This window comes from Candoia aspera, chromosome 4 (genome assembly GCF_035149785.1).
Source record: "Candoia aspera isolate rCanAsp1 chromosome 4, rCanAsp1.hap2, whole genome shotgun sequence".
Classification (NCBI taxonomy): Eukaryota; Metazoa; Chordata; class Lepidosauria; order Squamata; family Boidae; genus Candoia; species Candoia aspera.
Window position 1 is genome coordinate 70,200,535 of NC_086156.1, and position 19,641 is coordinate 70,220,175.

Consider the following 19,641-nt stretch of genomic DNA (forward strand, 5'->3'; position numbering starts at 1 on the left):
CATGACTGATGGAGTGCTGAGAATTCAATTCTTGAAGCTCAGGGCCATTACTGTAATGGGCAGAAGGAATAACCTTGAGGAACAGGAGGAATAGCCACACCAAGACGATGGTCAGATAAAAGAAATCTGAGTCCAGGGCAGAAATATAATTTAAGAGAGTATCTCAGACATGACCTTCCCTAGTTCTCATGAAGATAAAGCAGGGGAGGGGAGTAGCGCATTCAGACTGGCAAGATTCTGTTACTGTATCCTTATAATAAAGGTAGTATTAGTTTGCATGTCTTTGGTTTCCAAGTTGGATCAACCTTGGAGGGCTGACAATTACATATTTACCCAATGTCAAAAGTGGCTCAGAGTCAGCACTCACCAGCAGTTCAACAGTATTTGGCCTAGATTAGGCAGGAGATAAAGCTATTAGACATGAAGAGGAGGTTATATTCATCAGTGGTCTGGTAGACTGAGCCATCCTTCAATGATGTAATAAAGAAGCATTCAGAACTGGGACATAACAAATATTTTGTGAGGCTTGTTTCGGGGCTGAACGTGAGAAGTGCTTGATGTAATGGCTTGAAATACTAGTTCCCACAGGCAGTTGTGATATGCTTATGTGGAAGAAGTTTGACTATCTGTGCAGGAGCCTGCACAGTTGTTCTCTCCTAGACCCAAAAGAAAAACAGACACACACATATATATCCAAACACACAGAATGTCTGTCTATGACAGGGAGTTTACTCCCACAGTAATTCCAAGGGAAAAGTCTTCAGGCCAAAAGTCAGGAGAGAAATCTTAGGTAAAAGTTGACAAAAACATCTTGCTAAAAAGGATGTTATAATAACAAACAACAACAACTATTATTTTTAAAAACAAAACAAAAATTCAAGAGCTCAGCACTGCCTGAGAAGAAATAGATGGAGAATGCTCCTCATGAAGTTGTTGCTGTGGTGGGAAAAGATGACCTGAGATACTTCGTGCTACTTCTGGTAAGTGTAGCAGCGTATGCAGTAGGCAGTGCAGCCTTGTCATAAACTCAGCTTTAGAATGTGCTGAAAAGATCATCTGCATGTGGGAAAATCCACATGCATGATACGGAGATCATGATAAATAGATATGGATTCTAAGGTGCATTTCTGTACGATCTCTAAGGGCCAAACTTTTGTTTTGCACTCAAAATCTCTATATGTTACTATGTGGATTCTTTTCCACCCTCTCCAATTTGTCACACACACTCTCATTACCTAGTTGCAATCTGCATCACTAAGTGTACTCTGAGTCTTTGCAAGAGTTGAGAATTGATGACAGCCTAGATGTAGCTGGTTCCTCATATGGCAATTCCTTGAAGCTATTTATGGTGATTCAGCTGTCTGTCCCACTAACTCCAGTGGATATCACTAACACAGTATCTCAAAGGACGAGCAGATTTTGGATTCATGCCAGGAAATCTCTGACATGTTTGAAAGGAATGTTTAAGGAAAAAGGGAACATTGCTATTGCTGAGAAGGAGATACAATCAAATTTAAAGAGAAGGTTCAGAAGCACTTACAGCCAATCAGCATGACGCAGATGGAAAAGATCTTCTCAGAGTTTGTATTGGGTGAGACATTGCCAAAGCCCACACTGGTAAGGCTACTGAATGTGAAGTAGAGTGCAGTCACATATTTATCCTTGATGGAGGGGCCAGATGAGAGGTCGCTGTCATTGTAGCGTTTGCCAATCTGGTCACCGAGGTTGTCCAGCCATCCAATCTTACGCTTCATGTAGGGCCGCTCCACATTGCCAATGGCATACCAAATGCAGGCTAGCCAATGGGCAATGAGGGCAAATGTGCACATGAGCAGAAAGAGTACAGCAGCCCCATATTCTGAATAGCGGTCCAACTTGCGGGCTACTCTTACTAAGCGTAAGAGTCGTGCAGTCTTTAGCAGCCCTATCAAAGTTGTTGTCTAGAGAGAGGAAGAAGAAAGAGAGTGTGCAGAAACAAAGAACAAACAATAAACTAAGTGGCAGGACTTCTGGATCTTATTTCATTTTGGGGGGGGGCAGACATTGAATTAGTCTAAAAGATGCATGAAAACGTCATACTGGGAGCCTTGCAGATACATTCTTCTGTTTTTTTAGAGAGAGGAAAAAAGCATAGAGAGGAAATGACTTCCAGGCAGATACTCTGAACTGAATGTCCTCTATAATGCAGCACATTACCTGTCCATGCATATTTCGCTTTTCTGCAACTCAAGGCATCTGTGTGATTTTATGAGATGTTATTATTCTTCAGTAGCCATTCCTTGAGGTCAGAATTGTCTAACATTTTAACTCCAGAAAAAAGTTAACTTTATCTCTGCCCCCAAATAGGCTCCAGATTGCTTTCTAGATGAGAGCATTTAAAACACCCAGAAATCCCAACAATACCTACAGGCCTTGCTCATTTTATCCAGGGTCCTCTAGGTATTGATGCATATCAGCTATATCATTGGCATTATAGCAATAACTAGTGTTTGGCAAGCTCAGAACACACAACAGGGCACAGCCTGCTGAGAGACCTTTAGAAAAAATGCATGCTTAAGATAGCTGTGGCACAAGTTGGAACTTAAAAGAACATTTGATAGTAAGCCCTATAAGCAAAATGATTCCTGGCACATCCTCCTGAAAATTTTCTTCAGTCTTCTAAAAATCCATGACACCAATTCAAAAAATCCCTCTTCCAATTTCAGTATGCTCACCTGACAACGGACACAAGTCACATGCTGTCAGATTTATCCTCCTGTAAGAGCTAAATGTGTATATCTCACCTCATCAGATCCAGAGCGGAATATGAGTAAATCAAAGGGGATGGCAGCAACCATGTCAATGAGAAACCAGCCTTTGAAATAGTGGATAGCAATTTTTCCTGGATGGCTGACTACCTCATCATTCATGTTGACATAAGTGGTGCGGAAGTTAATGATAATGTCAATTATAAACATGATATCCACAATGAGGTCAATTATGTAGAGGGGGTCACATGAATAGCTGCAGTCTGACTGCTTCTCCTCTTGTTCTTCATTGAGCAAGAAGGCAGCTGAGTAGGGGGTGAAGACAGCTGTGTAGATGACCAGCAGCAGGATAAGCCAGTCCCATACTGCCTTGAAGGGACTGTAGTGCAGGATGGTCCATCGGTGGATGCGTGGTGCCTGCAACTTGTATTCAGGGAGAACATCTGCTCCCAGTGATAGAACCTGTCAGAGAGAGAAACAACATGCGGTTTCAGAACAGCTATACCCAGGACTATATACATATGATATTGAAATACAGCAGCTATAATAGTTTGTCCAAAAACAACACATTTGCTTGGGGGTAAAGAAGAATAGAAAATAATAGAAAAATATATTTGCATGTAATTGTAATAGCAAGAAAGAACCTGAAATTCATAACAAAAGGGTATTTATTTATTTTTGTAATGAATTATATTATTGTATCCTTAAAATTGTATATTACTTCAATGGCTCTATGGGGCAGAAAATTGATTTAAAATATCTGTAATGAAATAATAATAATTTTAGATGAGAAAAGAGAAGCAAGGGGTATGGAACCCAGATTCTCCAGAACATCTTAATCAGACTCCCATATGAACAGCAGAAGAAAAGACATTGGATGGGGCCTGTAGAAAATCAGTACTGCCAGTAATATGGGACAGACCTTTAGGGGCTCTCTAGGTGGCTAAGAGGAAGAGCAAATGGATTTAGCAAACATCAGGTTTATCTATGACCTTTCAGGAAAAGCCAAACAGACCAGTCTGAGGCTGTGTAGTGCTACAGCTAGTAAGAGTGACCGCACGTCTCCAGTAGTCAGCAATTGTTTAAGTTATGTCCACAGCTGTCTTCTGTTTGCCAGCCCAACCATGTCTCCCTCATATGCGACTGATTGCCAGTATCCCCCAGTTATTCCTGCAAGCAGACTTAGTAACCATCTTCCCTTCCCTCCATTTTGTTGATTGATCACATAAGCAGTTGATAAGATTTTTTCTGATTAGTCAGAAGACCATATCAAACTCAAACCCCAATGTCACATCAAAAAGAGCAGCTGATAAGAGAATATTGAACTTTTGGAGCTTTCCTTGCTATTAATGCAGGAGCAAGCCAATGGGCAAGATCCAAGAACTTTGCTCTTAGGGTGCAGTGTGTGATGGAGAGCACAATGCCTTCTCCTACTGCATGCTCGGTAACGATTGCTGTGTCAGATATCAAGGGAGGATATTTCCTTGGTACTAAGGAAATATCCTCCCTTAATATCTGACACAGCAATCTTTATCATGAGCATGCAGTAGGAGAAGGCATTGTGCTCTCCATCACACACTGCAGCTGAAACTCTCCCCACGACCCGAGTTCGATCCCAGCAGAAGCTGGAGTCTCGGGTAGCCGGCTCAGGTCGACTCAGCCTTCCATCCTTCCGAGGTTGGTAAAAGGAGTACCCAGCTTGCTGGGGAAGGTGATGACTGGGGAAGGCAATGGCAAACCACCCCGCTCTATAGTCTGCCAAGAAAACGTCACGAAGACGTCGTCCCCCCAAAGGGTCAGACATGACTTGGTGCTTGCACAGGGGACCTTTCACCTCACAACTCTAATGTATCAATCCCCTAGAAGCTGCTTGTAACCAAGGAGGATAGATCCTCACAGAGTCTTATTAACTAGATTTATTGAAAGGGCAAAAAGGGGGTTAGATTACAGAAATCATGGCAACTGGTTATGTTTAGTTTATCACTCCATTTATCTCTAAGTTTGTTAGGGTGAAGATTCTTTGATCCTCTTGATCAACTTGCTTGTTGATGAAGTTTTACCCATTTTCCTGATAAAGAAGGAATGTACAGATATTCCAAACTAATATTATTTTGCAAATTGCCATCCTCTTTCCCAGGCTCTGCTTTAGCTTAACATGGAACTTGCACATAAGCATTTTGTGCTTTGTTCCACGATCAGCTCTCTGTCACCTTTGCTGTTATAACTGAGTTCTTCTATCTCCTCATAAGGTAAAGGTAAAGGTTTCCCTTGACGCAAAGTCCAGTCGAGTCCGACTCTAGGGGGCGGTGCTCATCTCCGTTTCTAAACCTTGGAGCCGGTGTTGTCCATAGGACACTTCCGGGTCATGTGGCCAGCATGACGACACGGAACGCCGTTACCTTCCCGCCGAATTGATTTCAATTTATGTGGTTGCTCATCTCACCATGGTGACTCTGGGCAGTTAACAACAATTAAAAACACAACCAAGCAACAATAACAAAGCATAACTGGCAGCCAAATTATATAATTAATTTGATTTCTGTGTGCTCCATCTGGTGGTGTCCATGTATATGGATGAATTTATGAAGTGTGATTTTGGCAAATGGAGTCTTCCCATCTTTCATGTACACTCTACTCAATAATCTTCAGTTTCTAAAATTATGAATGGATTCTCAGCCCAGAAGGGAAGCCCCCGCCTTCTTCTCCAGGCCTTTTCTCCAGGCCTTTTTCTCCTAGTACTCATTGGCTTCAGCTTGAGTTTCAGACTCATTTCAAACTGTGCATAGAAAATCAGTGCTGTATGTGCAGGGGAGCAAGACTGGAAGAGCAGACAGAAGACAGAAACAATGTCTAACGTGGACATTGAATTGTGAAGTCACAAGTCAAAAGACACTTTATTTTTACTGCTACTGAGTCGTATGGCATATAAGGGGAGGGGAGATGGGAATATTAGTAGGGAATATTAACCCTAACCCTAACCTTTCAGTACTATGGCCTTATCTCCTCAGTTTTAATCACAGGCATACATTCACACTAGATCCAAAGCCCAATATAGGGCTGGATCAGAATCAGTGTTTCTTTTGTGAATGAGTACATCTGATAAATGTTATTACAATGGAAAGAAATAATTCATGTCTGTGTGTGTGTGTGTATGTATGTATGTATGTATGTGTGTGTGTGTGTGTGTGTGTATATATATATATATATATATATATATATATATATATATATATATATATATATATTACATATTACAATGGATTTACCTGAAACTAAAGGCAGAGAGATTCAACCCCAGCTGAAGGAAATACTTTTTATACAGTGCATCATTAAACTGTGAAATTTCCAGCCAACAATTGTGATAATGACAGCCAATTTGGGGCACAGCCAGGCGACTCTGTTAAAATGCTTTCTTCTAGTCTGTGAGCCAGGAGAAAAGCATGCCAGCCTAAACTGTGCTGCTCTCATTGCCAATCTTTATTCTGCCTCAGTTAGCTGGACTATTTCTAAACATGGATCTAGTGCTCTTCTGAAGAAACACTAAATCCGTGTCCAAAAATAATCTGGCTGACAGGTCACAGGTACAGAGGAAGGATGTGCAGGGGCAAGCAGGAAATGGTGACTGATAACAAGTGACTGATAACCTGCTCTCAACTAATGCTGCAAAGAAATATCAGCCCCACCAAATTAATAGGTAAAATGGTGCTCTCCAAATAATAATAAAGTAAAAAAGTATGGCCATGTGAATCCCTGAAGTGCACTCATTTGTGACAAAACCAGAAGTCCATAGCTTGAAGAATCCAGCTCTCTTTCCTGGCTTAATCAACCTTCTGTGCAGCATAGGAGTAGAACTCTCTCAAACGCATCCTAGCCCTGTTTTTTAAATACATTCTTTCAAATAATGTTAAATCATCTTTAAAAATCAGGTCTAGTGCTTTTTTCAAATGAGGGCTAAACCTGAGTATATAAGAGGCTTTCATGAGACCCCACAAGGCTTCAGAAAGCATTATTGAGGAAACACCCAAGCAGATGCCTCTGCAAAAGCCAGATGTTCAGTCCCTCCTGCAGCCCATGTGAAAATGGCAATGGAGGGCAGAATCCAATGACTGTTGGATTGTGTGGGAACCGGCCCACAGCAGTCTAAAGTGGCCAACAGGAACTGGAAGATTCCAAGGTTCAAATGTAAAATTCTGCAGGATGCAAAGGATAGAGGAGGACTGAGTTTACCTGACTTTAAATTGTATTTTGCAGCCTGCTATTTGGTTTGGATGAAACAGTGGGTGTTACTGAGAAATAGAAGAATGTAAGAATTGGAAGAACATAACTTGAGGTTTGGTTGGCATGGGTTTTTATGGTACACTAAAGTTAAATTTAATGTAGATTTTAAAAATCATTATGTAAGAAGTGCCATATTAAGAATATGGAATAGACACAAACCCAGGTTGTGCCTGAAAATACCTTTATTGGTCTCAGCACAGGAAGCATTTCATAGAAGAGAAACAGCAAATAGAGAGAAATGGCTAACATACCAAGATTTACTAATACAGGAAGATGGAAAACTTAAGATGAAGTCAAGAAAATAGCTGACTGCAGAGGGACACAGTTTTCAATGGTTTTCATGTGCACAATTAAAAGAAAAAATTAATATAGATAAAAGGGTAACTGGAACTGAAAAACATAAAATAATTTGAAAATGAACTATCTACAAATGATGAACGTGTAATTGCAAAAATGTATAAACTTTTGTTAAGTTTTGAAACTGAAGAGGAACAAGTTAAGGATTGTATGATAAAATAGGCTACCAATTTTGGTTATAATATATAGATACATGGGAGAAAATGTGGATAAATGGGATAAAATTTACACTGTGTTATAACTTAAAAGAATTTTTTAATAAAATGATGTATCATTGGTACATGACATCAGAGAAACTATTAAAAATGTATAAAAGTACCTCAAGTCAATGTTGGAAATGTGAGAAACATGAAGGGACATTTTTATCATGCATGGTAGACCTGTGAAAAGCCAAGAATTTTTGGATACAAATACATACAAAGAATTTTAAAGATTAATTTCATAAAGAAACCAGAACTCTTTCTACTGGGACTTATGGATAATGAATTAGAAAAGACTCATGGAAAATTGATTTTGTATATGGTAATCGCAGCAAGATTACATACAACGATGGAAGAGTACAAAAATTCCCACAATGGAGGAATGGATTGTGAAAATGTCAGAACTGGAAAAAATGGCAAAACTGACCAGTTTGGTCAGGGAAAAAACAGTAAGTACCTTTCTGAAAGGCTGGAAATCTTTTAGGATTTTTTTGCTAAAAGAAGAAAAAAGTGAAATGATGATTTATGGATTTAATGACTGAAAAAGATGAGGATTAAATAAGGGGCAGAATGGATCTCTGGAACAGTTAGGAGGGAGGGGAGATGATGGGTTTGTTAATATCTGTTGAAAAGGAGGTCGGAAGTAATTTAGTTTCTTTAGTTATCTCTTTTTCAGTTTTTGCTTTCTTCTCTTTTTTCTTTTTTCTACTCTCTTCTTTTTTTTAGATTTGTCTTTTACCTATGAAAAAAATCTTTAATAATATATATATATACTGTATATACAGTATATATATGAATGAATGAATGAAAAGAAACTGGGCAGATTCCAACCCCTGACTACACCATCATCCTTAAGATGAAGTGTGCTAAGTCAAAGAGGCAAAATGCTCAAGGCAACTTTAAACCACTTCTGCTGTGGGATGGGAGTGAGATAACCACAATGTCATGAATACATAGCAAAAGAAAAAAGAAAAAAAATACTGGGGCACATTTGTACTGTATCCCAAGCAATGTAAAATGTATTTGCTGTATTGTTTATGTGTGTATTTTCTTTCAGCTGAATTTGCCTTCCTCCATCCTATTAGCGATTCATCTACATGCTAACTCTCAGAAGCCACATACCTGAGTGACTTTTTCAGTTACATTCTGGGTGCGTTCTGTTACTTTGTGCGGGGCAATTATCTCAATCTCTGTGGCGGAGCCTGAGCGATGCTTCTCAAGGTTGAATTCCACAAAGTTGAGGGTGAACTGTGGAATCTGGCTGATGGTCCTATATTTCACGAGGTTTGCATCTGATGTGGAATTCTGGTTGAGTTTGACTTGGGAGGCTTCTGGGGGAAAATAGATAAACATGTGGCTAGTTAAGGTTTTAGCAAACAAAGATACCTAAACTCTAATTATGCAGAACAACCCATTTTTCTACAGCAAAGTGGAGAGGGCAGAAGACTAAGAGACTGTAGGATCAAAGTTTTAAATACTACTGTAGGTTGGTGGGATTTCTCTTTGGTTTGTTTATTAAAAGTACAGCATTTAGCAATAAAGGAATCTCTCTTTATTATGTGGGATTATGATGCTTTGAAATATGATAAAAAGCTCCTCCAATTAACTGTACTGTAGAAAAACAAGCAATACTTTAGACTTTGATTTGTATCTCCATTTGTGACCATTGTTATGTATTTAATTTAAAGGAGTTGCATATAATATTGAAGGGTGAACAAACTTCTCAAAGCTTCCAAAATAATTGCAAACACAATCATTTTAAAGATTAATAAAAACAAACAATAACAGCAACTTCTAAAATCACTCAGATATTAAACCCAATACATATATACAGCTCAAACTGATCTTATAAAATAGCCAAAAAGGAAATGAATTATTTACATTTTTTTCTAATAGTAGTATAATCAAGGTATTCATGTGGACAGTATTGCAATCAATCAATCAATCAAAATTCCAATGACTTCTAAATGAAAGACACTCATGAAAGTGATGGGAAAATGTCCTACCAGCGACACTTCTGTGTTTTATTAGAAAACGCACGCGCTCGTTAACTGTCTCTGAACAAACAGTGTGATATTAATATCTCCGCATTACAGTTAGTGTTTCATATATTGATAGGATTCTCAATAATGGTGCGTTTCAGAACAAAGGCCCCTATTATATTAAAGGTTTAAGAGAAGATTTTAAAAAACATATTTTCATATGCCCCTTGTTCCAAAAACTGTCTCTTTTCAAGAGAACTGGAAAAACAGTGGGATAGACACAGCAAGCTCTGAAGGCTTCATTACTCACAAATATACTGTATATCCTTATTTGTTTGTTCATTTACTTATTCTGACATACATTTTCCATTCAGAAAGGAATGGAGAAACATTCCTTTGCAATTTTGTCTCAATTGGCCTTAAAAATCACTTAGCTTGATTGCTGAAATGGGAAAATGAAATTGGCAGCTCTGTAGCTTTGAAATATTTATGCTCTATAATATCTGAAAACTTCTGCCAAACCATTCCTATTAAAACTTTCTTTCCTCTTAAACCTGTTGAAGCACCTCTTTAATTTTATCAGCCTGCTAGGCTATTATAGGATAAAGGGCATTTTCTCCTGGATCAAGAGACTGTTCAGTGATTGGCCAGGCTTTGCACAAACAACGTGGGTGTTTTTAGCACTGTTCAGCAGTTCTTGTTGTGGGCTGCTGTTCATTTCAGCCCTCTTTAGTCAGCTCAAAGCAAATAACAAATAATCAGCTGCTTCTGTATTCTATTTACTCTTCCCACATCAGCACTCAGCTCCTAGATATTTTAGCACTGCCTTCCAGATTTTTTGCCTCATTACCCTGGCTAGATCACCACTTGGATCTCCACTGTCATTTGTTTTGTCCCATTCATCCTCTATTAAATAGCCATTATTTATTACCTTCCTGTTTTTCTATTTGCAGAATGCACCATCTCTTTCCTTCCCACTCCAGATGCACTTCTTGAACTACCCCAGAACTCCCTTTGTCACTACTGTACATTACAAAGCCTTCCGTACCTGGTTAAACAAAGACAAGATGATGAACAGTTTGTTCTGAGTATCCAATATGCCTAAAAGGATTTGAAGGTACTTAAAATAACCTTCAGAACCACTAAAATACGTAATTTGGGAGGAAGAAGATAGCACTATTCTGAACTTGTTCTTTTCTGTTCCTTCCGGTTTAAAGCTGCTAGCTATATTCTTAATGCCCTGGTGGGTGAGTCTTCATTCTTAATTAAAAAGCCAGGTTTTCAGCAGACTGGCTGAAGAAAATGACAGTGCTAACTACAGTGACAAGGATTAGGTAGCCAGTCCATTTTGGCAGTGGTGAGAACTGGCCAAAAGCATTCTAATGACTATGTTTTTTTAAAAGACCCGTCTGCTGAAAAATAAGGGTATAACTAAAACTGTGTGTGGATCTGTTAACTTTCTTGTTTCAAAATCACTAGCTTTGCTGTGACTCCCAGTTAGAAATCAATTTACAAATCTGGGAAGGGCATCTCATGGGGTTGCTTGACCACCTTCTGCCAGCCTGTATGCAGAGAATAAGTAAGATCAATTAGCAACAGACCCACAGCACATTGTTGCTAGCAGCATTACTGTACCTGAGCTTTCCCTCAATCTGGATTTCCCTTCTTTCCCTGAATTTTCTCTGAACCCAGAATCTGTAAGCTCCAGTTTCTTCAGGAAGGAGACCTGGTGGACACTACCTCCAGGCTGGAAGTGGTCCAAGCCCCTGGCAGGGAGTGACCCTTGCAATCTCAGGGAAGTCAATTGTTATGCTCAGGCTGAGTGATGTGCTACAGAGACAGATTCATTCTCCAGCTGAGGCCCTCCTTTCCTTCTGTTTCAAACTGGGCACAATTCTCCATAAACTTCAGCTCCCTCAGTTCTAAGAAATCCCCTCCAGGCTTTAAGGCAGCCAGGAGAAAGTGTCTCATTAAGAAGGAAGGAAAAAGGAGAGAGAAAAAGCTGAGAATGGTTGATAGCCACATTATTGTATCTGTTCAGTATAATTCCTCTCCAATACTACTTTGCTCTCCTGTCAATGGTTGAGATTACATTTGCTTCATAATACTCCACATTTTTATGGTATATTCAAAACTTTGTCCTACTTAGTGATCTCTCCAACTGTTCTCTAGTTAGATCAGATACAGAGCTAAGGAGTGAGAGAGAACAGGCTTACCATAAGCTACCTAATGATATAATAGCAGAAGTGATCTTGAACCAGAAACTTCTTAGTTTATAGCTGTTAATTGATATGCTATTTTAGATTTAATCCAGTCTAAAGCAGCCATACTAGTTCCAGTCAAACAAACTGAATTTAAATTAGTTGTGATGAACATTTCACAATAATTGCAACAGAATTTCAGTACAACTACTCTGGTTTAGATTCAGCCCACTTCAGCATTACATTCTAATTCTTGTTCCATTCTCTTTGATGGAGAATTTTCCCAACTCTGTCCATAAAATGCCACATAATGTCAAAATAACACATGGCTAATGTGTTATGATGTCAAGATGCACTTATGTAATTATATGATGTAACTGCAAGAATGCACATAGTGACATTGCATGATGATATCATCATTTGTCCCTGTACTGCAGATATCCAAGCATTTGCCCAACTACTTTCTCCCCTAGAAATATGGACTGTTCTTTGATTATTTATTCCTGAGAGCACAAGACAGATAAAAACATGGCCTGTATGCATTAAATAGTGATAATGATGATGCACTATTTGTATGAAGTTAAATCATTACTTGCATCAACCTTCCTAAACAAGTAGAATAACTAACCAAACTATATAACCACTTATCAGTATAGTGTATCTGCTACAGTGCTAGATTAGGACTAGAAAAGCTCAAAGGTTCAGATGATCACTTGGTTGTGAAGCTGAGTATGAGGTCTTGGTCTACTCACCATAACAGCCTAACATATCTTATGGAATGGATTGGCTCATGAGAATAAAATCAGAAAGCCAGAGACCTTGAATAGCAGCATATTCTCTTGGAAAACAGGGGAAATTTTAATAAAGTTCATGCATGTTCCTGTGAATTTGTTTGTGGCAGCCAAATATTGTTGTTATTATTTTTAATACTGTGGTCTTTTTTGGAACCACCCGAACCTACCTAATTCACTTCAGCTTTCCAGTAGAACATTCCCTAAATTTATGATAAACTTACAGTGATTAGATTTTATGCATAAGGAACCTTTAAAAAAAAGAAAATAGAATATTTGTGAAAGTCAGTGAGAAAAAAAAAATCTAGAACTCTAGTTCTTCCTATTCATTTTAAATATAGCATATTGTTCAGCAAATGCATGCATAGATAAATACGTTAATACAGATTTCCCTATCCTGCTGCTTGAAAGTTGTAGTCACAGCACATCTGAATTACACCCCACTGGAGAAGGCTACACAATGTACTCTTTCAGGCAATAAAAATGATTTTAAAACCTTTCAAATCAAATTTTTCCTAGTAATAGGAGTTGAGGCAATGTTTAATTTGGCATTAGCACTAGTCATTATGCACATCCTTTATAGCACTGCTGTAATAATTCTGAAGGCCTCTTTTGACTCTGGTATTATATAACTTGAACTGATATAAAAAATGTTATTTTGGTATTAGTAGACTTGCCACAATAGATCTATTGTTCATAGCTATCTTTTGTTCAGCACCTCTATTGTTTGTACTTACTATATGAGTAATAAGGCACTGACCACATCGTAAAGTACCTTTCTACTCTCTGTCCTCACTTTCTATTTTCTGAATTATTAACTACATCCTTAGACAATATCTTAGTCTGGAAATACAAAAAATATATGCTGCGGTACTGAAATTTTCATTCTTTGTATGTTGAACAACAGCTTGGTCCTGGAACTCTATTCATTTGTTTAAAAGCTTTCTAAATGTAAGTCATCCCTGTGATTATGGATGATTAAGCATCAGAAGTCTGTTCACCATTAATGAGATATTTCAAAAGTCTTTCTCAAAATACTGGTTTTAATTCCCAGATGGGAACCACCCACAGTTCTCCTATTGGGACCATCTACTTTTTATTCCACACTATGGATGAGGAAGTTGTAATTAATAAATGATTTTTTTTTCTTCAAACCTAGGAAACATTCTAGAAAACTATTTTCTCCCCAAATGTCCCTAAAAAGCTGCCCATATCCTCTGTTTTATTAAGACTGCAAAATATTTTATCCTCCTACCCCACTGTCATGGAGTCTATAGTTCAAGATATACATTTTGTGTTATTGATGTACATATACCCTTGAGCACTAAAAACCAGAAAATATTTTCCCCATGTCTATGTAGTCCTTAATAAACACCAATCATAACTTCTGCAGACTTAGACCAAATCTAGGTCATAAAATCTAAGGTCTTGGTCCTGACATAAGAAGAGTATTTTACCTGATCAAACCTGTTATCTATAGCAATGTTGCAACTGCTTGTCATTTGCTATGGCTTTGTAAAATGTGGTGATTCACCTTGTAAAATCTAAAACCTTTAGTATACAAGATGACGTCTAGGACATTTTCAGTGAAGACTGCTTCAGAACAGCAGCCTCAGCTGTTGGTGAGTTAAAATGAGACTTCATATTTCCTTTGCTTCTATTATAGTTTCAATTGCTTTCACTTCTAATGCACCATTATTTTTAAAATCAATTAACTTTTACTTGCAGCATGGATAAGGTGGGCAAGATGCCACATGAGCTTTATGGATAACACCCGCAGTTTGTCATAGATTGCAAGGATTATGATTTTAGCTATCATTCTGTCCTGGAATGGTATGATAAACAATCACAGAAAAATTCTATAATCCTCATAAATCCATCACCACCCCTATTTCTAACCAGCAGTACAATTTCCATTTGCACATTCATTGCAGAGATTCCTCTTTGTCAAGCAAGTCTTCTCTGAAGAATCTCACTGTGCATCATAATCTATGTTCTTGCTTTTCGCGAACTCCTCAGACAGCCTCTCTTGGGAGGGAAGCTGGAGAACTGTGTCCAGGATTCCTGTGTTTTTTTTCTTTTCTTTCTGTTGGTTTGTTTAATTAATATCAGCCACTGATGTCCCTAGATTAAATCAAGATCATTGTGCTGAGGGAGGGCTTTTAAAATCCTCTCTTCCCCATGCATCATTTTCTTAATTAAATAACATGTCCATACCCAAACTGCTAGTTTATTCTATGGAGAAAACAGCTGCTGTTTATCAGCAGTTCCATGCAGATTTTGTATTGTGGAGGAAAAATCATAGAATGATAGGGTTGGAGATGACCGTGGAGGTGATCTGGTCCATTCCCTGCTCAGCTCTTTCCATGACACCATCTTCTATTAATTGATACATATAAATATGAAAGAACCCGGTTATTGATTTCCAGTACATATCCTGTTTTGTCCACCTTCCTCTAATTAAAAGCAGTACAGTACTAGTGACACTATTGGCAATGACCGTGTGTGATAGCTACTGCTCTCTCATGGCTATGTTAGACTATATCAGCCCTAATACTGCTACTTGCAATAACAATCATTGTAAACACAAGCTTTATAACTGGGCTGAGATAACTTAGAGCTTGGGGATTAGCCTGCAGTAATCACCTCTTACCCTTAACAATTAGAACATAACTGATGATGGTATGTCCTTGTGGCATATACCCTAAGGGGGTAGGCACTGTGTCTTCAGTAGTCCTGCAGAAGAGGGCATTTCAGAAGATTATCTTGAATAACAAGAGAAACTGCCATTCTCTCCTCTACTAAGTACTGTATGGAAAATGAAGATGCCCTGTCCTCTTTTCCTACTGGGAAAGATGACAGTGTCCTCATTACAGTAGATTTTTCCTGTTCTGACAGTAATGATCTGTCCTGATGTAATCAATGGGAACTGTTTACTCTTGGGAAATCTGCTGAGAGAAGCAGTGAAGCAGAGGATTATCATTCATATTAGTAGATCAATTGAATAGGGAAAATATTTCCTCAAATCCTGAAGTTATATTGCTGAATGGTCTTTTAGGAAATAGCTTGCTCTGTGGTTTTCAGGTTTTAAATTCCAGATATAATCAGACAAGGACCACAATGCAATGGAAAGCAGTGTGTGTGTGTGTGTGTGTGTGTGTGTGTGTGTGTGAATTAATCTTTCTCTCATAGTGTCTCAATCGTAAAATTTTCATCACATGCTATAGGATGAAAATGGCACTTTGGGAAGCAAATGGAAGCTTTTGTGAGAGGTTTTTTTTTTAATGAGAAAATGGCGCACCGGAAAAGGTTATCTATTTGTCCCTGCTCTGTGGTTCTGCTCTAGACATAGCTCTCAGCAGCTGCTGTTTTTCTGATAGGGAAAGGCATGCCTGGTTCTAACCACATGATCTGCAAAAGAGTGAGATACCATAACTTTGTAATTACTACCTATATACAGTATGTCTCTGTGTTGAGAAATTGGCGGCAGGAGGTAGAGAGTATGAACACACTGCCTTAGGGTACTTGGTTAGCTATTATCAATAGGGAGGATACCGAACGGACTCAAGAGAACAATTGGTAAAATACTAATTTAATAGTGAAGTATAAGTAAATTACAATATACAAATATATAAATAAATGAATGTATAAACAAACAAATCACAAATTACGCAAACAAGCAATAATGATAAAATAAAAAATTTTTTAGCACAAGCAAACAACAAAATATGAATGACATCAGGGCAACTAACACTAAGATACAAACATTATTCAAGGAGATAATAACTTTTTTCCAAAGTGTTCTATATAAAGAATGCAGTTGTAAGTAAGAGTTTCTGCTACATACAGTCTGAATAAAAGTAAGCTATATAAAACTTTAGGGAGTTAAGCAGACTGTGTGTTAATTTTCCCATAACTTCTAACTATTAAACTTGTTTATAAAAAGATTTGGAGAATAATTTTTGCAGCTTTGTATTGCTGGGCTATTTCAAGCAGAGTCCAAGATCAATTCAAGGTTATTTGGCTCTTAGGTCCATTCTCTATCATCTTTCCTAGATTTTTCACTCCTCTATTTTGTCTCTGTCTGTCTATCTATCTATATCAAATTTATATGGCTGCTCATCTCACAAAAAGTGACTATGGGTGGCGTGCAACAATTAAATAAAAAATAAATGTATAAAAACAATCATTATTCAAAATATAAAACAGTCATTATTAAAAATAATGGGACAGGGAGATGTAACTGGGGAGAGGCAGTCCCTTAGATAACCGTGAAGGGCTTTAAAAGTTAAAACCAGCACCTTGAAATGGACCTGGAAACAAACCAGCAACCAATGCAGCTCGCAGAGCAGAAGTGTGACATGTGCTGTTCTGCAAGCACACATACTTGCCCGCACCACTGCGTTCTCCATCAGTTGACGCTTCCAGACACTCTTCAAGGGCAGCCCCATGTAGAGTGCATTACAGTAGTCCAATTGGGTGGTGACTAGGGCATGAGTGACTATGAGCAAAGCCCCCTGATCTAGGAATGGGCGCAACTGGCACACAACACAAAGCAGTGCAAAAGCCCCCCTAGCCACGACTGCCATCTGCTCTTCGTGCAAGAGTCGTGAGTCCAAGAGGACTCCCAGATTTTGGGAGTGCCTATACTTTCAGGTTCAGAATTCTCTCCCTGCCTGAACCTTGAGGCTTTTGAGCTACTACTATAGATAGCACCTCCTTACACATCCTTAGCAAGTAGAGTTATGAGGGTAGGGTGCAAACTGCTGTAGAAAGGACATTGAAGCTAAAGCTAAACATGTGGGTTTGGGTTCCTCCAGTTCACAGGGGCAAGTTTGCTCTGCAAAAGGGGAAAGGCCTTCTTCCGCTATCATGGAGGACAAAACATTAAAGCAGGCCAAAGAAACCTCTGCAGTGCGTTGGATGGGTAGTATGAAATAAGTAATTTGCTGGTGTGAAGGATTACCTGTTTATATCCTGCCATTGCTGGTTAGCTAGATTGCCTTGATCTACCTGGAGAGTTATATTAATACCCATTGCTGAATTGCAGCTCCAGCTCTTGACAGTCCCATATCAAGGAGACCTTGACATGAGAAGCTACACTGGCAGATCATTCTGAATTTTGGTTTTCCAGAAAGAATAAAAATTGTTTAGAAGGATCGTGGTGGCCAGGGAATTGCTCAGGAGGTGAATCTTGAGTCAGAAATAGAACTACGATATATAGAACCTAGATTGCAGCAGGAACATCCCAGTTTCAAAAAGTGCAGCAAAATACTTGGAATAGCCCTCTTAGGACTCTGGACTAGATGGTGTCTAAGGGCTTTAAATTATTATTTAATTTAATCTGACAGATTATTATTTAATCTGAGAGATGTATAACAATTAGAGATGGATTTGGCTTTAGAATTTTATGGCATCAGGTATGTTCTTGCCTCCTTTAGTGTGAAATAAACTCACTATGGCCTTAGCAATGTTAGCCTTGTCAGAAATAACTTTCATGCCAGATTCTGGGGTGGAATATTATGCTAAGATATTTGAAGGATGAAAATGGGTCTGTATTGTTGTTGTTGTTGTTGTTCTGTAATCATTATTTATAGCTTCTAGGTCCCTTTGAAAAAAAACTTGATTTTGGTTTTAAAATAGGTTATTGTGAGCTTTTCTTCCCATAGTGGCCTACTAAGGCCTGTAGACTAAGCCCAACCTTGGTTAAGGAAAGAATAGCCACATCATCAGCATAAAGTAACACAGCCAGCTGTCTATTGTTAAGTTTAGGGGTTGGGATTCTGCTTTAATTAAGGTAGTGACAAATTGAGTTCATGTCCACAAATCGGCCAGCATACAGCCCTGTTTCACTTTTTTATCCACTGAGATATCAACAGAGAGGTGGCTGCTACTACCATTTCTAGTATGTGTAACTGTGTTTTTCTGTAGCATCCTAATTAAGCAAAGTAACCTTCAGTCTATGGATGTCATGTTCGCCGTTTCAATGTCTTTGATGCATCGTAACGTTTCGCATGTCATTAATTGGATGCGTGTTTCATCTTTCTGGGGAGGATGGGAACGTTTATCTTTTCGCTTTGCTTTGGAATGTATTTGTATTATCTACTGCGCTCAAGGTTACTTTCCCAGGCTAGCAACTCTGACGTTTGCTAGCACCTGTGCCGGGCAGGGCTGTTACGAGGGAGGCGGGATACGTTTGCACCAAGGGTTTAAGTTTGTATTTGGCGCGCTTTTGCTCATTCTCAGCTTTCTCTGTATTTGTCTTTAGTTCTCTAATAAATCAGATTTCATTTAGCAGCCTCTTGTGAGTCTGAGTATTTGGGCTAGGGCAATCATTACATAAAGCTGAGAATCTAAGATCCTAACTCCGCTGGCCCCTGTCCAGGAAAGACAAGTGTCTAACCCTGTGAGGGAGAGAGCCCGCGATGACCGAACCCGACATCATGATGATGGAGGAAGGGGAACCGGACTCGACCGTGAGGCAGTCCGGCCGACCGTCCCAAGGTGGGGAGCTGTCAGCCATCCGAGAGGAGGCGAGCTCCGAGTCGGAGAGTGAAGCCGGGGGGCGGAAAACAGCCCTGGAGACCACCGTAACTTCTCCGGGTGAGCTGCTCACCTGGGATGAGACCCAAGGAGATGCCACGGCAGCGGGGGGCCCATCCTGGAGGCAGAGATACCCATTATCCCCCAACGTGGTGCAGGTGCAGCCAACGGAGGGCTCACCCACTCCGGATCGGATCCGAGTGCTGGAGTCCAAAATGGATTCGTTGGAGGCTATACTGAAACAGCTGAGCTTGGATGTGACCTCGTTGCGAGAGGTCCAGGAAGAATCAAGCCAGCGGCATTCAACCCCTTCTTCCCAGGGGCTGTCCCCGGAACGGCGACGGGCGGTGCGAAGGCGCGAAGGGGACCAGTCGGTCCAGATGGAAATCGCAGCATCGTCAGGGCGATCGCCCCGGGGCCCCGTGCCGCCCCGAGCCAGGGAAGCACAAGCCGCGGCAGCACCGGTGGTGGGGCGCAGCCCGGCGGGAGGCGGCATGCGAGACTTCCCTGTCAGGTTTGATGGGGACCCGACCAAACTCTCG

At 39.5% G+C, this 19,641-nt stretch overlaps 1 protein-coding gene across 1 annotated transcript in view; it reads right to left on the reverse strand.

Annotated features, from left to right (window-relative positions):
- Positions 1–19,641, reverse strand: part of KCNH6 (potassium voltage-gated channel subfamily H member 6) — a 111,602-nt gene that overhangs the window by 23,330 nt on the left and 68,631 nt on the right. The window contains exons 4-6 of the mRNA XM_063300426.1: positions 8,705–8,913; positions 2,784–3,209; positions 1,541–1,940 (exon numbers count right to left, since the gene is read on the reverse strand). Coding sequence (XP_063156496.1) covers positions 1,541–1,940; positions 2,784–3,209; positions 8,705–8,913 — 1,035 coding nt within the window. The remainder of the gene's footprint in view (positions 1–1,540; positions 1,941–2,783; positions 3,210–8,704; positions 8,914–19,641) is intronic.